The sequence below is a fragment of the Bos indicus x Bos taurus genome, chromosome 8, assembly GCF_003369695.1.
Source record: "Bos indicus x Bos taurus breed Angus x Brahman F1 hybrid chromosome 8, Bos_hybrid_MaternalHap_v2.0, whole genome shotgun sequence".
In the NCBI taxonomy this organism is placed as follows: domain Eukaryota; kingdom Metazoa; phylum Chordata; class Mammalia; order Artiodactyla; family Bovidae; genus Bos; species Bos indicus x Bos taurus.
The window spans coordinates 77,152,874-77,170,172 of record NC_040083.1 but is presented as its reverse complement, the minus strand read 5'-3'; the positions used below and the strand labels follow the sequence as shown (position 1 = coordinate 77,170,172).

The window sequence follows — 17,299 nt, the reverse complement described above, 5'->3', positions numbered from 1 at the left end:
AAAAGAAACATACTCACTTGGTATGTTTCCTTGGCCCTTTAGAGCCATCTTACAACTATAAAGCCACATACTAATGATAGAAAAAGAGGAGCCTAGTTCCTTGCTGACATTCTCAAATAGCTGCACCAGCCTTGGAGTGTCTACTTCTGTGGTTCTTACTGTATGATAATAACAATCTCTTTTTCATTTAGTCACTGGAGTCTGGTTTCTGTTGCTCACGTATAACTCTACCCAGACATTTGATTGTCTACTTTTCCCACTAAATCATAAGATATCAGATAGGATCTGCTACCTGTGTAAGCTAGGATGCTTTCATAGAAAATAATAGAAAACCTAACTCAAAATGTCTTTAACTATAAAGAAGAACTGTACAAAAAGATCTTCATGACCCAGATAATTACGATGATGTGATCACTGACCTAGAGCCAGACATCCTGGAATGTGAAGTCAAGTGGGCCTTAGAAAGCATCTCTACGAACAAAGCTAGTGGAGGTGATGGAATTCCAGTTGAGCTATTTCAAATCCTGAAAGATGACGTCGTGAAAGTGCTGCACTCAATATGCCAGCAAATTTGGAAAACTCAGCAGTGGCCACAGGACTGGAAAAGGTCAGTTTTCATTCCAATCCCAAAGAAAAGCAATGCCAAAGAATGCTCAAACTACCGCACAATTGCACTCATCTCACATGCTAGCAAAGTGGTCCTCAAAATTCTCCAAGCCAGGCTTCAGCAATATGTGAACTGTGAACTTCCTGATGTTCAAGCTGGTTTTAGAAAAGGCAGAGGAACCAGAGATCAAGTTGCCAACATCCGCTGGATCATGGAAAAAGCAAGAGTTCCAGAAAAACATCTATTTCTGCTTTATTGACTATGCCAAAGTCTTTGACTGTATGAACCACAATAAACTGGAAAATTCTGAAAGAGATGGGAATACCAGACCACTTGACCTGCCTCTTGAGAAATCTGTATGCAGGTCAGGAAGCAACAGTTAGAACTGGACATGGAACAACAGACTGGTTCCAAACAGGAAAAGGCTGTATATTGTCACCCTGCTTATTCAACTTATATGCAGAGTACATCATGAGAAACGCTGGACTGGAAGAAGCACAAGCTGGAATCAAGATTGCCGGGAGAAATATCAATAACCTCAGATATGCAGATGACACCACCCTTATGACAGAAAGTGAAGAGGAACTAAAAAGCCTCTTGATCAAAGTGAAAGTGGAGAGTGAAAAAGTTGGCTTAAAGCTCAACATTCAGAAAACAAAGGTCATGGCATCCGGTCCCACCACTTCATGGGAAATAGATGGGGAAACGGTGGAAACAGTGTCAGACTTTATTTTTTGGGCTCCAAAATCACTGCAGATGGTGATTGCAGCCATGAAATTAAAAGATGCTTACTCCTTGAAAGGAAAGTTATGACCAACCTAGATAGCATATTCAAAAGCAGAGACGTTACTTTGCCAACAAAGGTCCATTTAGTCAAGGCTATGGTTTTTCCTGTGGTCATGTATGGATGTGAGAGTTGGACTGTGAAGAAGGCTGAGCGCTGAAGAATTGATGCTTTTGAACTGTGGTGTTGGAGAAGACTCTTGAGAGTCCCTTGGACTGCAAGGAGATCCAACCAGTCCATTCTAGAGGAGATCATCCCTGGGTGTTCTTTGGAAGGAATGATGTGAAAGCTGAAACTCCAGCTTGGCCACCTCATGCAAAGAGTCGACTCATTGGAAAAGACTCTGATGCTGGGAGGGATTGGGGGCAGGAGGAGAAGGGGATGACAGAGGATGAGATGGCTGGATGGCATCACTGACTCGATGGACGTGAGTCTGAGTGAACTCCAGGAGTTGGTGATGGACAGGGAGGCCTGGCGTGCTGTGATTCATGGGGTCGCAAAGAGTCGGACACGACTGAGCGGCTGAACTGAATTGAACTGAACTGATAAAGAAGTTTATTAACTCAGATAATTGGAGATCTAGAAGTAAGACAAACTTAAGAGTAGACATAATCCCATGATTCCAGTTCCATTTCTCTCTCTGCCGTTCTTTTGACTTCCCCTATATGTAGACTTCTGTTCCAGTTACCATCAAAAGGACTGTAGTGGGGGCTTCCCTGATGGCTCAGTGGTAAAGAATCCACCTGCCAATGCAGGAGACATGGGTTTGATCCCTAATGCAGGAAGATTCCATGTGCTGCGGAGAAACTAAGCCTGCTCACCACAACTATTGACCCTGTGCTCTAGAGCTTGAGATCTGGCAACAAAAGAAGCCACTGCAATGAGAAGCCCGTGCATCTCAATTAGAGAGTAGTCCCCTGCTTGCCACAACCAGAGAAAGCTTCACAAAGCAACAAAGACCCAGCACAGCCAAAGATTAATTATTTTTAAAAGAACTGTAGCAATTTCAAGCCTCACATCCAATAATAACTATGTCCAGAAGAATTGTCAATCACTTCTCAAAGTTCTCCTGGAAAAGTTTTTCTGGAAGCAGCCTTCAAACCTATTCTTGCAACTCACCGAGGTGAACTGGGGAACATGCATGATCCTAATCCAATCTCTGGCAAGAGGGTAATATTACCCTTAGACCAGTCCAGACCTCTGGAGCTGAGAATGCTGTGCTACATCAACTGTGAATGAGAGAGGGATTTCTGAACATCAAAATCCTGTTGGGAAGAAATTCTGACAAAGGAAGGCAAGGATGTTGAGTAGGTAAAGAACTCACTTTTTGTACTCCCAGCATCTTGCAAACATACTTAAAAAAAAAAAAAAACTCCACCCTACACATGCAAAGTTTATACTTTATCTCAACAAGTTCCTTGAGAGAAGAAATAATGTTTTACTTCTGTTTATACTACTCCTGTGTCTAACTCAATAGCCTGAACATAGTAGAATTCACGTTGTTGATTTTTCTGTCAACAAGCCTCAGAAAATAGCCTAAATTATTTAACCTCTTGGATTCTTTTGTAGATTGCTAGAACTTCTTGCTAATCAATCAACTTTTTTTTTCTTTTGGCCACATGGCTTGCAGGATGTTTAGTTCCCCACAAGGGATTGCAGCTGGGACAACGGCAGTGAAAGTGCCAACTCCTAACTACTAGACCACCAGGGAACTCTGTACTAATCAACTTCTTTGACTCCCAAGACTTAGAACTGCTGGGATAGTCAACAGGTCGACATTTATTCAATAACTGTGTTACTGTATTAGTTACTTTTTCAAGGAGAGCAAATCATCAGAGAAGGCAATGGCAGCCCACTCCCGTACTCTTGCCTGGAAAATCCCATGGACGGAGGAGTCTGGTGGGCTGCCGTCCATTGGGTCACTAAGAGTTGGGCACGACTGAGCGACTTCACTTTCCTTTTTCACTTTCATGCATTGAAGAAGGAAATGGCAACCCACTCCAGTGTTCTTGCCTGGAGAATCCCAGGGACGGGGGAGCCTGGTGGGCTGCCGTCTATGGGATCGCACAGAGTCGGACACGACTGAAGCGACTTAGCAGCAGCAGCAGCAAATCGTAGTGAAGTTCTTTTTTTTTTTTTTCGTAGTGAAGTTCTTAAAAGCTCCTTTTTCTCATCCAAATGGAGAAGAGGGATGAAGATGTTCTGCTTTTCTAGGGGCACAGTTGTCAGATGTAAAGTTCCAAATCCTCCCCAAATTCATAACTAGAGATGACTACTGATGATTGTTTTTAATAGTTGATTTTCAAAGATGTGAACATGTAATATCATCCATGGAAATAAAAGTCTCTAAAGGAGAAAAAAAATATTTGCTTTGTTTCTAAAATTTCATCACTAGGCAAATTTGGGTCATTGACTTCTAAAATTCATTCCTCATCCTACTAGAAAGTTTGTGTTTTTTTTGTTTTTGTTTTTGTTTTGTTTTTAAAGTTTGGGGTTGTGAGGGGATACGTATATCTTCTAATAATGTCTCCTCAGTTGATTAGAGCCACTGACATAGTCCCTACCTGACCAGGATAGTTGGCATTGCTAAGCTTGGTTCACAGAAAGTGCCTTTGACTTGGAGATCTCATCTCAGCCTAGACCACTGCTGTGAACAGGGACTAAGCACTGAACCACTCAGTTTCTCTTGCAAAAACGGGGATTACAGTTGCTGCTTTTGACATGGCCCAAGACTAACTGGGATTCAGTATTTCAGTATTTAAGCACAAATCCAGACACACAATATTAATTTAACAATTTAAATGGATGTTTCCTCATTCACTTCTCCAAACATTCCAACCAGTCCTAAATCTCCCAATGGGCCTGGTGTGCTTATTTGCTCAGTCCTGCCCGACTCTGCAACCCCATGGACTGTAGCCTACCAGGCTTCTCCGTCCATGGGGATTCTCCAGGCAAGACTATTGGAGTGGGTTGCCATTTCCTTCTCCAGGGAATCTCAACCCGGAGATCGAACCCAGGTCTCCCGCACTGCTGACGGATCCTTTACCGTCTGAGCCACCAAAGGGGCCAGGAATACAGCAAAATGAAGAGGACTGCCTGGGGGATAGGGGTTGGGGGGACCGCCAACCCGTGTCGCAGTCTTGGGGTGGCTCGGTCCCCGACACGATGACCCACGGCCATAAAGTTCCTCGAGTCCCAGGAACTTGGCTGCAGCGTGTCGCCAACGGTGTCCTGCCCAGACTTCGCCCTCAGTAGGCAGGAGAGGCGCGAGAGCCGAGTGAGAGCAACACAATACACCGGTTGGAGTAGCTGAAACTCGGGCCACAGCGTTCTCGCAGGCCCACCTGCCCGGGGGAGGGTGGGCGCACGGGCAAATCAGGTAAGTCCTCAGGTCTTAGGTTGGGCAACTCACAGTAGGCGCGCGACCGACTCTCGGAAGCGGTTTCCGGACCTTCAGAACCGGAAACGGGTCTGGGCGCGCGCCCGGGCCCGAGTGGGCGGAGCCCCCCTCCCGGAAGTGCCTGCAGCCTCGGGCTGGTTTTCGCTGTGCCCCAGTGGTGCTCGCGGGGCCGTAGGGGTTTGGGGACCGTCGGTTCTCTTATCCTCTCTGAGAGGGCGGGAGCCTGTTAGGGCAACGATCCCGCGGTGGCAAGGGAGGGAAAGTCGTAGGGGACCCTGGCCTTTGTCCCTGCTAGAGAGGAAAGGGCGTTTGGCCAGCCCGCGGGCAAAAGTGTCGGTTCCTGTTCCACAGAAGTGCGGGATGGATGGGCTTCTGACTCCCAGGGAGTCTGCAAAATTCATTGCCGAGAACAGTCGAGATGTGTTCATTGATGACGGAGGCGTGCGGAGGGTGGCCGAGCTGCTGCTGGCCAAGGCCACGGGGCCCGAGCTGCGCATTGGGGGCTGGAAGGCGATTCACGAGCTGAACCCTAGGGGCACTGACGAGGCCGCCGTTAACTGGGTGTTCGTGACAGACACGCTCAACTTCTCCTTCTGGTCGGAGAGTGACGAGTATAAATGTCAGGTGGGGTTCGGGGGGAAGACGTACAGTGGGTACTGGTCCCTGTGCGCCGCGGTCAACAGAGCTCTGGACGAAGGTTGGTACCTCTACTCCCGGTCAGACCCAGTGGCGTTGAGATTTCATTTTACTGGGAGGGTCCCACAGAGTGGGCTGGGACATGGAATAATGTATTGATAAGATGAATTTATTGCCGATACCTCTGCTTAAAAGTACGAGAAGAAGCTGGCATAAAATCTTTCTTCAGTGTGAAGTGATTCTGATTTTAATACTTAGCACTGTCGCAGCTAAGACTGAAAGTCGGTTTTCTTAGGAACGCCACTCTGATGATATCTGAGGAGCAAAGGGACAAATATTATCCCACACTCTACACAGTCAAAATACATTTGGTGTAATATTACAATTGTTAGAAGTGATTGAGGAAGTACAGACGAGCAAATACAGAATGAGGGATCTGTTGCTGATTTTTAATTATTCATCTACTTTTAATTCATTCCTGTAATACTTAAGTGGTTTCATTTTAATTGTATGTTGTAAAAGCAAGGGCCTAATGAATATAAAAGTATGACATTGTTCCTCTGCATGTGCTTTTCTTCCTAAGGGATCCCAATAACTAGTGCTTCCTACTATGCAACAGTGACCCTTGATGAGGTTCGGCATATACTCCGGTCTGACACAGATGTCCCCATGCCTTTGATAGAAGAGAGGCATCGGATTCTCAATGAAACCGGGAAAATTCTGCTTGAGAAGTTTGGAGGCTCTTTTCTTAATTGTGTCCAAAAAAGTGATAAAAGTGCTCAGAAGTTATTGCACCTGGTAGTTGAAAACTTTCCTTCTTACAGAGATGTGACTCAGTTTGAGGTGAGTTGCTCCCCTTCTAGAGATTTTAGAGTTCTTAATTATCTTCCCATAGATATCTCTTTTACTTTCAGAACTCCTTTCGAGAATAAAAATTTAAATTCTGGAATTTTTTCCTAATGGAACCAAGGAACAGTAACAAAATTGTTAAGCAGTTTTTCAAAGACATTACTTCTCTTAATGTTTTCTAATCAGTGTATTTCCTTTATTCTTTTGTCCTTTACAATGTTTCAAACCTAAGAAAACGCTAGACTTAACATGATGTCACTTAGGGATAGTGAGGTCCTTTTAGTACTTCAAAAACTTTACTTCATTGGATAAGAATCAGAATGTATACTAAATTTTCTCTTAAAAAAATTTGATGTTGAGTTCTAATGTATATATACTATGTATTTCCTTTTTCATGCACAGGGTAGTTTAACAGTATCATTTGCTCTGTGGTACAAAGACTTCCCTGGTGGCTCAGACGGTAAAGCGTCTGCCTACAATGCAGGAGACCCAGGTTCAGTCCCTGGGTTGCAAAGATCTCTTGGAGAAGGAAATGGCAACCCACTCCAGTATTCTTGCCTGGAGAATCCCATGGACGGAGAAGCCTGGTAGGCTACAGTCCATGGGGTCGCAAAGAGTCAGACATGACTGAGTGACTTCACTTCACTTCTTCACAAAAAAATTTAAGTAGGCATACTTTTTAAATGGTGAACATTTTGTATACTCTCCTAGTATACACCTGGATTTTATTTTTGTATAATTCTTTTAGAATTCATTATCACTGTGTATTTTAACTGTTGAATAGAATTAAAAGTAACAAGAGGGACCATATATATAAATCTCTTGACTAAGTTAATAAGTACTTATGTCAACTTGGAATTTTAAAGCTACCCTTTTGTAATCACAACAACTAAAATGGTAGTATTGTTCAAATCTCTCTTTATGATTTACAAGGTATTTGCATGCACACTCATTTGATCCACAGAACAATTCTGTAGGGCTAAGGACAAGGAGCATTATAGTCCTATTTGTAGACTTGGAACCAAAGTCTCAAAAATAGAAAGGTTAGCTAATGTACAATATCTTAGGTCATTTAGTCAAGAAATAGCTAGCTTTTCAGTTCTACTGTAAAGTGAAAGATGCCTGATTATGTTAAGATTCTTTTAATTGCAAGTGACAGACACAAAACAAGATTTGGAGATAAATATCCAGGATCAGGGACTCAAAGCCATGGGGATTCAGTCCTCTCTTCTTTGTTTCTGTTGACTCCATTTTTCTCTTACCGCAGACCAACTTTCTCCATGAAGTAGAAAAGTAGATAACTGATAGGACCTACTGTATAGCACAGAGAACTCTACTCAGTGCTCTGTGATAGCCTAGTCTGTAACTCTACTCAATACTCTATAGTAGGAAAAGAGTTCCCCATTTTATCACTTTAGCCACCAGGGAGAGAGGGAGGAACTCTCTTGCTTCCAGTTCTAAAACTCCTGGACAAGGACTGATTGACCTGGCATGGATTATGACCAGTTAAGTGTGCCTGTGGAGAGTAGTACGGATGGGACACAGGCAGTTCCTAGGGAAGAGACCCTAGGCCACTGTTGAACTTCATTCTCTTCTGAGGAACCATTTTATTAATGCAGAGGTTCCTATGAGCTTTATCTTAGTCTTCAAAGTATGTCATTTCAACCTTGTTTTTCAGGAAATTTAGATCAAGTTCCTTATTTCATACTGGCCATTTAAATATATTAAACAGTGTATAAAAGAAATCAAACTGTCATTCATGTTGCTTGGAATCTGTGTATTCCAGAATCAACGTGGTTGTTGTAGAAGAAGGGCTAAGATTAAATTTAACATGACTTTAGGATGGTGGCTAAGTTGGTGAAGAATCTGCCTGCAATGCGGGAGACTTGGGTTCGATTCCTGGGTTGGGAAGATCCCCTGGAGAAGGGAAAGGCTATCCATTCCAGTATTCTGGCCTGGAGAATTCCATGGAGTGTGTAGTTCATGGGGTCTCAAAGAGGCGGACACAACTGAGCGATTTCACTTGCTTACTCCCTTACTAGGATGGAATGAATTCAGGACATCAGGTAGTTGTTTACTTTCAAGTTGTCCTGAATTTTTGTTTCTGTGAGAGAAAGGAGTGAATTTTTTTGGTAGATAAGATTGAGTTAGTAAGCGTTTGCTGAAATTCTCTTTTATTTATAGCAGAGTGCTTTCTTTTCATTTGTTATATATGCTGAGAAGTTCAGTTAGAAACTGTACCAGGATATAGATTAATTTTTAAGGCTGATAACACATTTTTTTTTTTTTCTTTTTGGCCACACCATGCAGCATGTAGGCTTTTAGTCCCCTACCAGATATTGAACCTGTGCCCCCTGTATTTGAAACTCATAGTCTTAACCACTGGACTGCCAGGGAAGTCTGCGACTGATACATTTTAAAATGAAAATTAGTACCTGAGCCATTTCCCATCAGTACTCATTTCTAAAATACATTCTTACAGAAAATTCCCCAAAATGTAACAAAAATCAAATTTAAACATTTTAGTACTTTCTTAAAGAAGCTTCCCTGGTGGCTCAGACTGTAAAGCATCTGCCTGCAATGCAGGAGACCTGGCTTTGATTCCTGGGTTGGGAAGATCCCCTGGAGAAGGAAATGGCAATCCATTCCAGCACTCTTGCCTGGAAAATCCCATGGATGGAGGAGCCTGATAGGCTACAGTCCATGGGGTCGCAGAGTCAGACACGACTGAGCGACTTCACTTTCACTTTCACTTAAAGAAGTATTACTACATTTTTTCATTTTTCATTTATATTTTCATAAGATTATGATTATTGTTACCCCAAGGCACTATATTTCTTGAATCCCTGTGACTCCTCACATAACACTGAGTGTATAGTGAGGACTCAATCCTTTGATTAGTTAATTTTAAGTTACCTTTGCATATTTATTTATTTTTAAAATTTTTTATGGAGTATAGTTGATTTACAATGTTGTGTTAGTTTCTGGTGACATAAATAATTCACCAAAGCGAATCAGTTATACATATGTCTACTCTTTATTATTTATTTATTTTTTTGTCCACTCTTTTTTAGATTCTTTTCCCATTGCAGAATATTGAGTAGAGTTCTCTGTGCTGTACAGTAGGTCTTATTAGTTATCTACTTTATATATAGTAGTGTGTATATGTCAATCCCAATCTTCCAAATGATCTCCCCCCCCGCCCAATTTTCCACCCCTGGTAACCATAAGTTTGTTTTCTACATCTGTGATTCTGCATATTCATTTAAAAGATAAACAAATAATTAAAGCACTTTGCTCAATTCCAAGTCTAAAGGAATTCTGATGAACTTTTGGCACTGCTGCTGAATTCAGAAAGTGATAAAATCAAATGTATTTTTAAAAATTTAGTTGATTATTTATTGGCTGCACTGGGTCTTTGTTGCTGTGCTCGGGCTTTTCTCTAGTTGTGGCAAGCAGGGGCTATCTCCAGTTGTAGTGCAGGGCTTCTCGTTGTGGTGGCATCTCTTGTTGCAGAGCACAGGTTCTAGGTGTGTGGGCTTCAGTAGTTGCCGCACTTTGGGCTCCGTAGTTGTGGCTCATGGGCCGTAGAGCTCGGGCTCCGTAGTTGTGGCACATGCGCTCAGTTGCTCTGAGGCATGTGAAATCTTCCAGGCCAGGGATCGAACCCATGTCCCTTGAATTGGCAGGTATATTCTTATCCACTGTACCACCAGGGAAGTCCTTTCTATACATATTTAAATTTTTTTTTCTAATTGCAAAAGTAAAACAAATTAATTATAGAATTTGGATAGTACAGAGAAGTGGTCTTTATTCTGCCAAGAGGTAACCATTGTTCACAATTTGGTCTTTTTCTGTGTGTGACTATATGTATATATATGTATAGAGACTATAGATATATATATAAGCTGGGAAGAAATATGCTATATAAACTGTTCTAAAATTTAATATATTATGAGCATCTATGTCAGTAAAAATTCTTTCACAGCACAACTTTTTCCCATGCTACTCTTCTTAATGGCTTCATAGTACTCCACTGTATTGATGTACATTACCATAATTATTTGCCCAAACTATTTTACCACAATAATTGTGATATATAGTTTTATTTTTAAATTAAATTTTATATCTTATTGTTTCCAGTTTTATGTAAAAATAAGCAATATTGCACAGCAGTTTAACACCCGTAGTTATTTCCTTAGAATGAATTCCCCGTAATGGGATTACTGAGTTAGAGTGTGGCCAGGATTTTCAGACTTATAATACATAAAAATGGTTACACTTCTCCAGGAAAACAATAACAAAGAGGATCAGCAGTAGCATATTTGAGTGTCCTTTTCCCTACTCCTTCATAATATTGTAGTAGTATCAATTGCTGTATTTTTTAATCTTCAGCAAGTTACTAAAAATAGTTATAATTGTTTTTAATGTTACACTTATTTACTGAGATTATCATTCGTTTTTAGACATTGTGAACAAGTTAGTGAAGTTAGAGAATTTGTCTAAATGCAACAGTTTAGATGAGTGATTTCTCAACCTGGCTGTGCCCCAGAATCAGGAGACTTCAGAATTCAGATACATTTCCAAAGCACCACCATCAAAGATTCTGATCACTGGGTAAAAGAACTTTATTTTTTAAAGCTCTTAAAGTGACTCTGATTTAGAATATTCAGTAACTATTGTTGTTTAGTTGCTAAGTCATGTCCGAGTCTTTTTCAACCCCAGTGACTGTAGCCCGCCAGGCTCCTCTGTCCATGGGATTTTCCAGGCAGGAATACTGGAGTGGTTTGCCATTTCCTTCTCCAGGGCAACTTCCAATCCAGGGATTAATAAACCTGCATCTCCAGTGTTGGCAGGTGGATTCTTTATCACTGAGCCATCAGGGAAGCCCATTCAGTAACTATATAAAAGCCCTAATTAACAAATCAACTTCCTTTATGCTAACATACTGATAAATATACATGAAAAGCTTGAGCTTTTCTCCCCTGGTGGTTCAGAATCAGCCTGCAATTCGGGAAACCTGGCTTTGATCCCTGGGTTGGGAAGATCCCCTGGAGGAGAGCATGGCAACCCACTCCAGTATTCTTGCTTGGAGAATCCTCATGGACAGAGGAGCCTGGTTGGCAATAGCCCGTGGGGTTGCAAAGAGTCAGATAGGACTGGGTGACTAAGCATAACTGATAACATGTTACGTTATGATTAAGCATTTGTAATTCTTGACCTTTCTATTTGTTCATGATAAGTTTGTTGCAGAAAATCAACTCATGGTTATAGTGTTTTACATTGATTATTATTTTATAAAGGTACTATTTTGAAAATATTTTATTTGCAAAGCAAAGCTTTAATGCAAAGCATTATGGTACATATGTGTTATGTACTTAGTTGCTCAGTCATGTCTGACTCTTTGTGACCCCATGGGCTGTGGCCCACCAGGCTCCTCTGTCCATGGGATTTCCCAGGCAAGAATACTGGGGTAGGTTGCCATGCCCTCCTCCCGGGGATCTTCCCAACCCAGGGATTGAACCCAGGTCTCCCGCCTTGCAGGAGGATTCTTTACCATCTGAGCCACCAGGGAAGCCCTATGGAACATATAGGGAATTGTTACTAGAGAATTTACTGGTATTTTCAGTGATAGCAGTTAATATTTTAGAGATGTAGATTTGGTTACTAAAATTATTTGACTACTAAAAACCATATCAGCTTCTTAAAAAATGCTTTATAGGTGATTTGAATTTATTTTTAGATTCTTCACTTGAATTTGTTTTTGTTTTCATTTTAGGGTTTTATAATCTAACCTTCATGATATCCTAGTTGGCTACCATGGAAACAGTGCTCATGATGTGACAATTTGTGTTTTGTTAGATGCTGGCACTGATTTTGTTATATAAGTCTGGCTCCTAGATTTTTCCTGTTTGCTCTATGCATGTATGCATGTTAAGGTGTTTCAGTCATGTCCAACTCTTTGCAACCCTATAGACTGAAGCCTGCCAGGCTTCTCTGTCCATGGGAATCTCCAGACATCGTGCTCTCCTCCAGGGGATCTTCCCAAGCCAGGGATTGAACCCATATCTCTTATGTCTCCTGAATTCGCAGGAGGGTTCTTTACCACTAGTGCCGCCTGGGACGCCCTTGCTCTATGAATCTTGTTAAAAATAGGAGACAATAGCTTCTATTATAATATATATTATGATGAATACTTCTTTTTGGAACAGTTTTATTTTGTGAATTAAGTTTTATGCTTGCTATTCAATAAAGTTTACTTGAATTAGAAATCTAGTTACCATCTAAAAGTCCAGCATCCATAAAGGAACAATTTCCAGGTTGTCATATTTTGGTAGGTTTGGGAATATAGATTATTCCCAGATGATATAGAAATATTTCTTAGTGGTAATTTCTTCCCCCATCACTCAATGTAATTTACAGACTTTACACCAAAAAATGAGTATAGGTATTTGCCCTAAAAAACAAAATACTCAGTTTCTTAGTGGTGGCTTTAGAAAATTTAGTTAAAGAAAAATGGAAAACTTAGTTTACTTAGAAAAAGTACATCTGGATTGATTGCAGGGGGTATTCTTTAAGGTTAAACAATATTAAGTTATTTCTCATTAGGATAGTATAGCAATATTTTTAAAAGAAGTAGTTTTAATAGAGTTTTTTTTTAATAAATAAAGGAATCTATATTATCATCTTAAAGAATTTTTATATGGAGTCTATCCTTGAAGAATTTAATTTCATTTTTTATTTACTTCTTTATGTCATTTACTTATTTAAACATTCTCCAAGGTGGTCAGAATGTGTTTTGGGAGCCAGTGATACTTTTTCACAGTTAGCAGACTCACAGTTGTAAAAGATGATTTGAGGTCATTAGCCTTGGTATTAAGACTAGGAGTAGATTGTAATTATATTTTTCTACAGTCCATGCTAATCTAGCCCTTAAACATAGTAAGCAGATAAATTATAGTGGCACAGAAATATGTATGTATATAAAGTAATGTCATTGAAAAAGAACTAAGTAGTACCATGATGACATGAATTGTATTTTATGTGTTTTGAAAAATAAAGGAAATAAACCTGGAGTGATAATTTAGTATCTATAGACTCCCTTTTTTTCTATAAAAGGTCTATAAATTCTTACCAAAGAGTAAGATTATTTACCCTTGAAAAAATGTTTTCGATGTGTACCTTTTTTTAATAGCATACATAAGGCTTTCAGATACCCAGGTAACATTCATATTCTCTTCATTCATCAGGGGAAAAGAATTTCTTTTTACAAAAGGGCCCAAATCCTGGTGGCAGATACGTGGAGTGTATTAGAGGGGAAAGGAGATGGCTGCTTTAAGGACATCTCCAGTATCACCATGTTTGCCGACTATAGATTACCTCAGGTTCTCGTTTACCTGGGAGCCCTGAAATACTCCAATGAACTACTGGAGAAGCTTCTCAAAGGTTTGCTAGCTTAATTAAGACATTTTTTGTTATACTGTGAATTGTTCAGTCTTTGTCATTTCTTTCACAAAAGGTCTTCCCTTAAAAAAAAAACAAAACACTATTATTGTTAAAAGCACATGTAAAGAATGCAAGGGCAATTAAATTATAGAGAAAATTGGTTTTTGTTTTTTACACTGTGGAATATGGTTATTGCTGGAAATCACACTATCTGGACATCATCATTTCAGAGTCTTACATTAAAATGACACCTACATTTATGTCACATGAAGGTGTGCAACACTAAGACAGTTCAGGTTTGTATTCAGAGTGTTATTAATTAAGCTTAAGAGCACACTACACTGTGAAATAAAAAGTGGGCTGACAGATAAATATGTACTGGATTTTGAGTGAGGAGGCTCCAAGGTCTGCTGCTGGTTTATCTTGCACAAGTCACTGACTTTTCTAGGCTGATTTATTTGCCATAAGTATAGATGATTGTGTTTGTATGAAAAGTAACTTTTCGCTTTTTAAATATCCCTTTGCATAAGGAAAATAATTATATTGTACAATTTTCATGTTAATTTCTCTTTTAGGGGCAATATTTTCAGCTACTTTTTTCTTTATTTTTAAAAGAAGTTGTTTTTATGATGAGTAATTTTCTCCTGTGAAATAGATTTCAATCACCCAAAATAAGAATGACACAGCATATAAAGGTACCATTATTCCTATGGTTGCTTCTACCACATTTTTATGTAGCCTCGGGCAATCCATTTTGCTCATTTCCTCATTTGAAAAATAGCAAGCTGTTCTATGTCATAATACTCATGTCTGGGATCATTAATTGTTGAATACCTTTAAAGGGACAACCTTTAGCAGTCAGGGCTTCTTCTACATACAGCCATAATCAGTTGATTTTTTTGAGGGGAGGGTATATGCAATACACATTCCTATCTTTATAAACACTTTCTTGCCTGGTTTCCCTCACCCAAATTTTCTTCTATTCAGTTCAAATCCTACACATCCAAAAAGGCTTAACTCAAATGCTGAGTCAGTGTCTGTTCTTCCACTTGCCCCAAGGATCAGAGATAGAGATATGGAAGGGACACAAGTAACACTATTTAAGATCCCAAGGGACAGAATGGAACCAGTGTGGGTAGGGCATTTCCTCTAGGTCTCAGTGGATCACAGGGCTTCTCAGCTACTGCGAAGCTCTGTGCAAGAGTACCGATTGGTGGCCTGAGGCCAAATATAGCTTGCAGATGTGTTTTGTTTGGCTTGAACAGTGTTTTAAGCAATTTTTAATTAGTTATCAACACTTGACAATTAGATTTCACATGAAATTCAATTTTCTGATTTCCAAGAGAAGAAAAATGCTCAAACTTTGGGGTCTACCTTGACGGGGCAGCATTTTGCATCCAGCTGCTGCATCCACTTACTCTGTCTGCCTCATCTTTAACGACAGTTGAGTTGCTAAGCCCAATTCTAGTCTCCCTGGCAAAGCACTGCCAGTGTCCACCTTGTAGGATCAGATATACTCTGGAGATAAGCACTGAATACCTGTAGGATCTAGTGGCTCTGTATTCAGGCCGAGCTGACAGAAGGATCCTGACTCTGAAGAACAAGCATGGTTTTCCTTGCTCAAGCTAAGAACTTTGATCTCCTAGGTTTTTCTTGATGTATCTGGAGTGTCCACAAGACAACATTAAGTTCTCAAGGGTAAGGGAGGTGCTCTTTATTTGGCCCCCTGGGAGTCCTCCAAATTTTGCAGTAATTTTTTTTCTCCAACATCAAACCCAAATTTTAAATCCTCTCTTTTAAATAATTTAATAATCTTGCTGTCATATTTTCAAATGTATGGCTCACCCATATTCAATTAGCAGATATTTATTGGGGAGCTAGTATATACAAGGGATCATGCTAGGTCCTATGAATATTGAGACAATCAAATCAGACACAATCCCTGTCCATGTGGAACTTAACTTGCAGTTTTGAATTAATGCGAGTTTAGACATGGTTTAAATTACCAAAAATAAATAAAGTCTGAGATTTACAATTTGAAAATGAGTACTGTTTACTGCATTTTGTCCTACAGTAAAGTTTTGAATACATTTTATTTCATTGACTATTAGTGCTTATTTTTCTTTTTCTTCCTTGCAGGAGAAATGCTCTTTTATGGGAATAGGCAAGAGGTAGAAATCAGAGGGTGCTCAGTTTGGTGTGTCGAGCTGATCCGGGATTGTCTTCTGGAGCTTATTGAAAAAAAGGGTGAAAAAACTACTGGAGAGATCAATTCCATTCTTTTGGATTATTACTTATGGGACTATGCCCGTGATCACAGGGAAGATATGAAAGGAATTCCATTTCATCGTACACGTTGCATATATTATTGACCCATAGTGTAAACTGATCCTAAGAAATTCCTTGCATTTTTGTACCATAATTATTTATACAATTCTGCTTTGATATTAAGAGAAAGTGGTAGAGGTTACAGCAACAAGAAAATTGATTAGCCAGACTCTCTTAAAATCTTTTCCTGATATATCACCCTGTATTCCTAATTTTATCCTTTGTTTGCTTGTTTAATTTTGACTATATTTTCCCTTTCTATAGATACATGAGAGAAATAATGAAGAAAATTTAATGCTTTCTTTAAATCTCAGATTTCTTAAAATTAATCATGTCTTATAATGATCTTTAGTGATAATATTTTATCCATTCAATCGGTATCTTTTTTCATGGTATAGTAATTTTCTGTGTACCATAATCATTTGATATGAGAGAGAGTAGGGTCTTTGCTGTATTGAATGCTGCCACTCTTATAGAAATCAATCTTGACAGATATTTTAAAACTTTTTGTTGATTAACATAATGATTTTCAATTTAGGATATCTTTTTTTTTTCCAGAGTAACTATATTGAAATTCATTGAATAAAGATTTTTTAAACATTTCTTAAATATGGAATGAATTGTTTCATTAAATAGAATTTGCCACATATATTTTTTTAAAGTTTACTTGAATTTGATTATCTATGTTGTAGGACTCTCATTTCTCAGCTTCACCACCACTTTTGTCTAATGTGGTTAGTCATTCAGTCATGTCCAACTCTTTGTGACCCCACATACTGTACCCTGCCAGGCTCCTCTTTCCATGGGATTCTCCAGGCAAGAATACTGGAGTGGGTTGCCATGCCCTCCTCCAGGGGGTCTTCCCAACTCAGGAATCAAACCCAGGTCTCCCACACTGCAGGGGAATTCTTTATAGTCTGAGCCACCAGGGAAGCCCATCGTCTAACATAATCTTGATTTTTGTTAATTATCTACCTTGTCACCTCACTGTGTGTAAATTAGGGAAAGCTCGGAGAAGGCGATGGCATCCCACTCCAGTACTCTTGCGGGAAAATCCCTTGGGTGGAGGAGCCTGGTAGGCTGCAGTCCATGGGGGTTGCTAAGAGTTGGACATGACTGAGCAACTTCACTTTCACTTTTCACTTTCATGCATTGGAGAAGGAAATGGCAACCCACTCCAGTGTTCTTGCCTGGAGAATCCCAGGGATGGGGGAGCCTGGTAGGTTGCCGTCTATGGGGTCACACAGAG

The 17,299-nt window shown here is 39.9% G+C and overlaps 1 protein-coding gene across 1 annotated transcript; it reads left to right on the top strand.

Annotated features, from left to right (window-relative positions):
* Positions 1–4,898: 4,898 nt before the first annotated feature.
* C8H9orf64 (chromosome 8 C9orf64 homolog) lies at positions 4,899–16,659 on the top strand. Its single transcript, XM_027550112.1, has 4 exons — positions 4,899–5,488; positions 6,011–6,270; positions 13,527–13,722; positions 15,862–16,659. The coding sequence occupies exons 1-4, from the start codon at positions 5,152–5,154 to the stop codon at positions 16,092–16,094; spliced, it is 1,026 nt and encodes a 341-aa protein (XP_027405913.1). The 5' UTR covers positions 4,899–5,151; the 3' UTR covers positions 16,095–16,659.
* Positions 16,660–17,299: the final 640 nt, after the last annotated feature.

Coding starts and splice junctions, on each gene's coding strand:
- C8H9orf64 (XM_027550112.1), top strand. CDS start 5,152: ATGGATGGGCTTCTGACTCCCAGGGAGTCTGCAAAATTCATTGCCGAG. Junction 5,489..6,010: donor CAACAGAGCTCTGGACGAAG/GTTGGTACCTCT, acceptor TTTCTTCCTAAG/GGATCCCAATAACTAGTGCT. Junction 6,271..13,526: donor GAGATGTGACTCAGTTTGAG/GTGAGTTGCTCC, acceptor TTCATTCATCAG/GGGAAAAGAATTTCTTTTTA.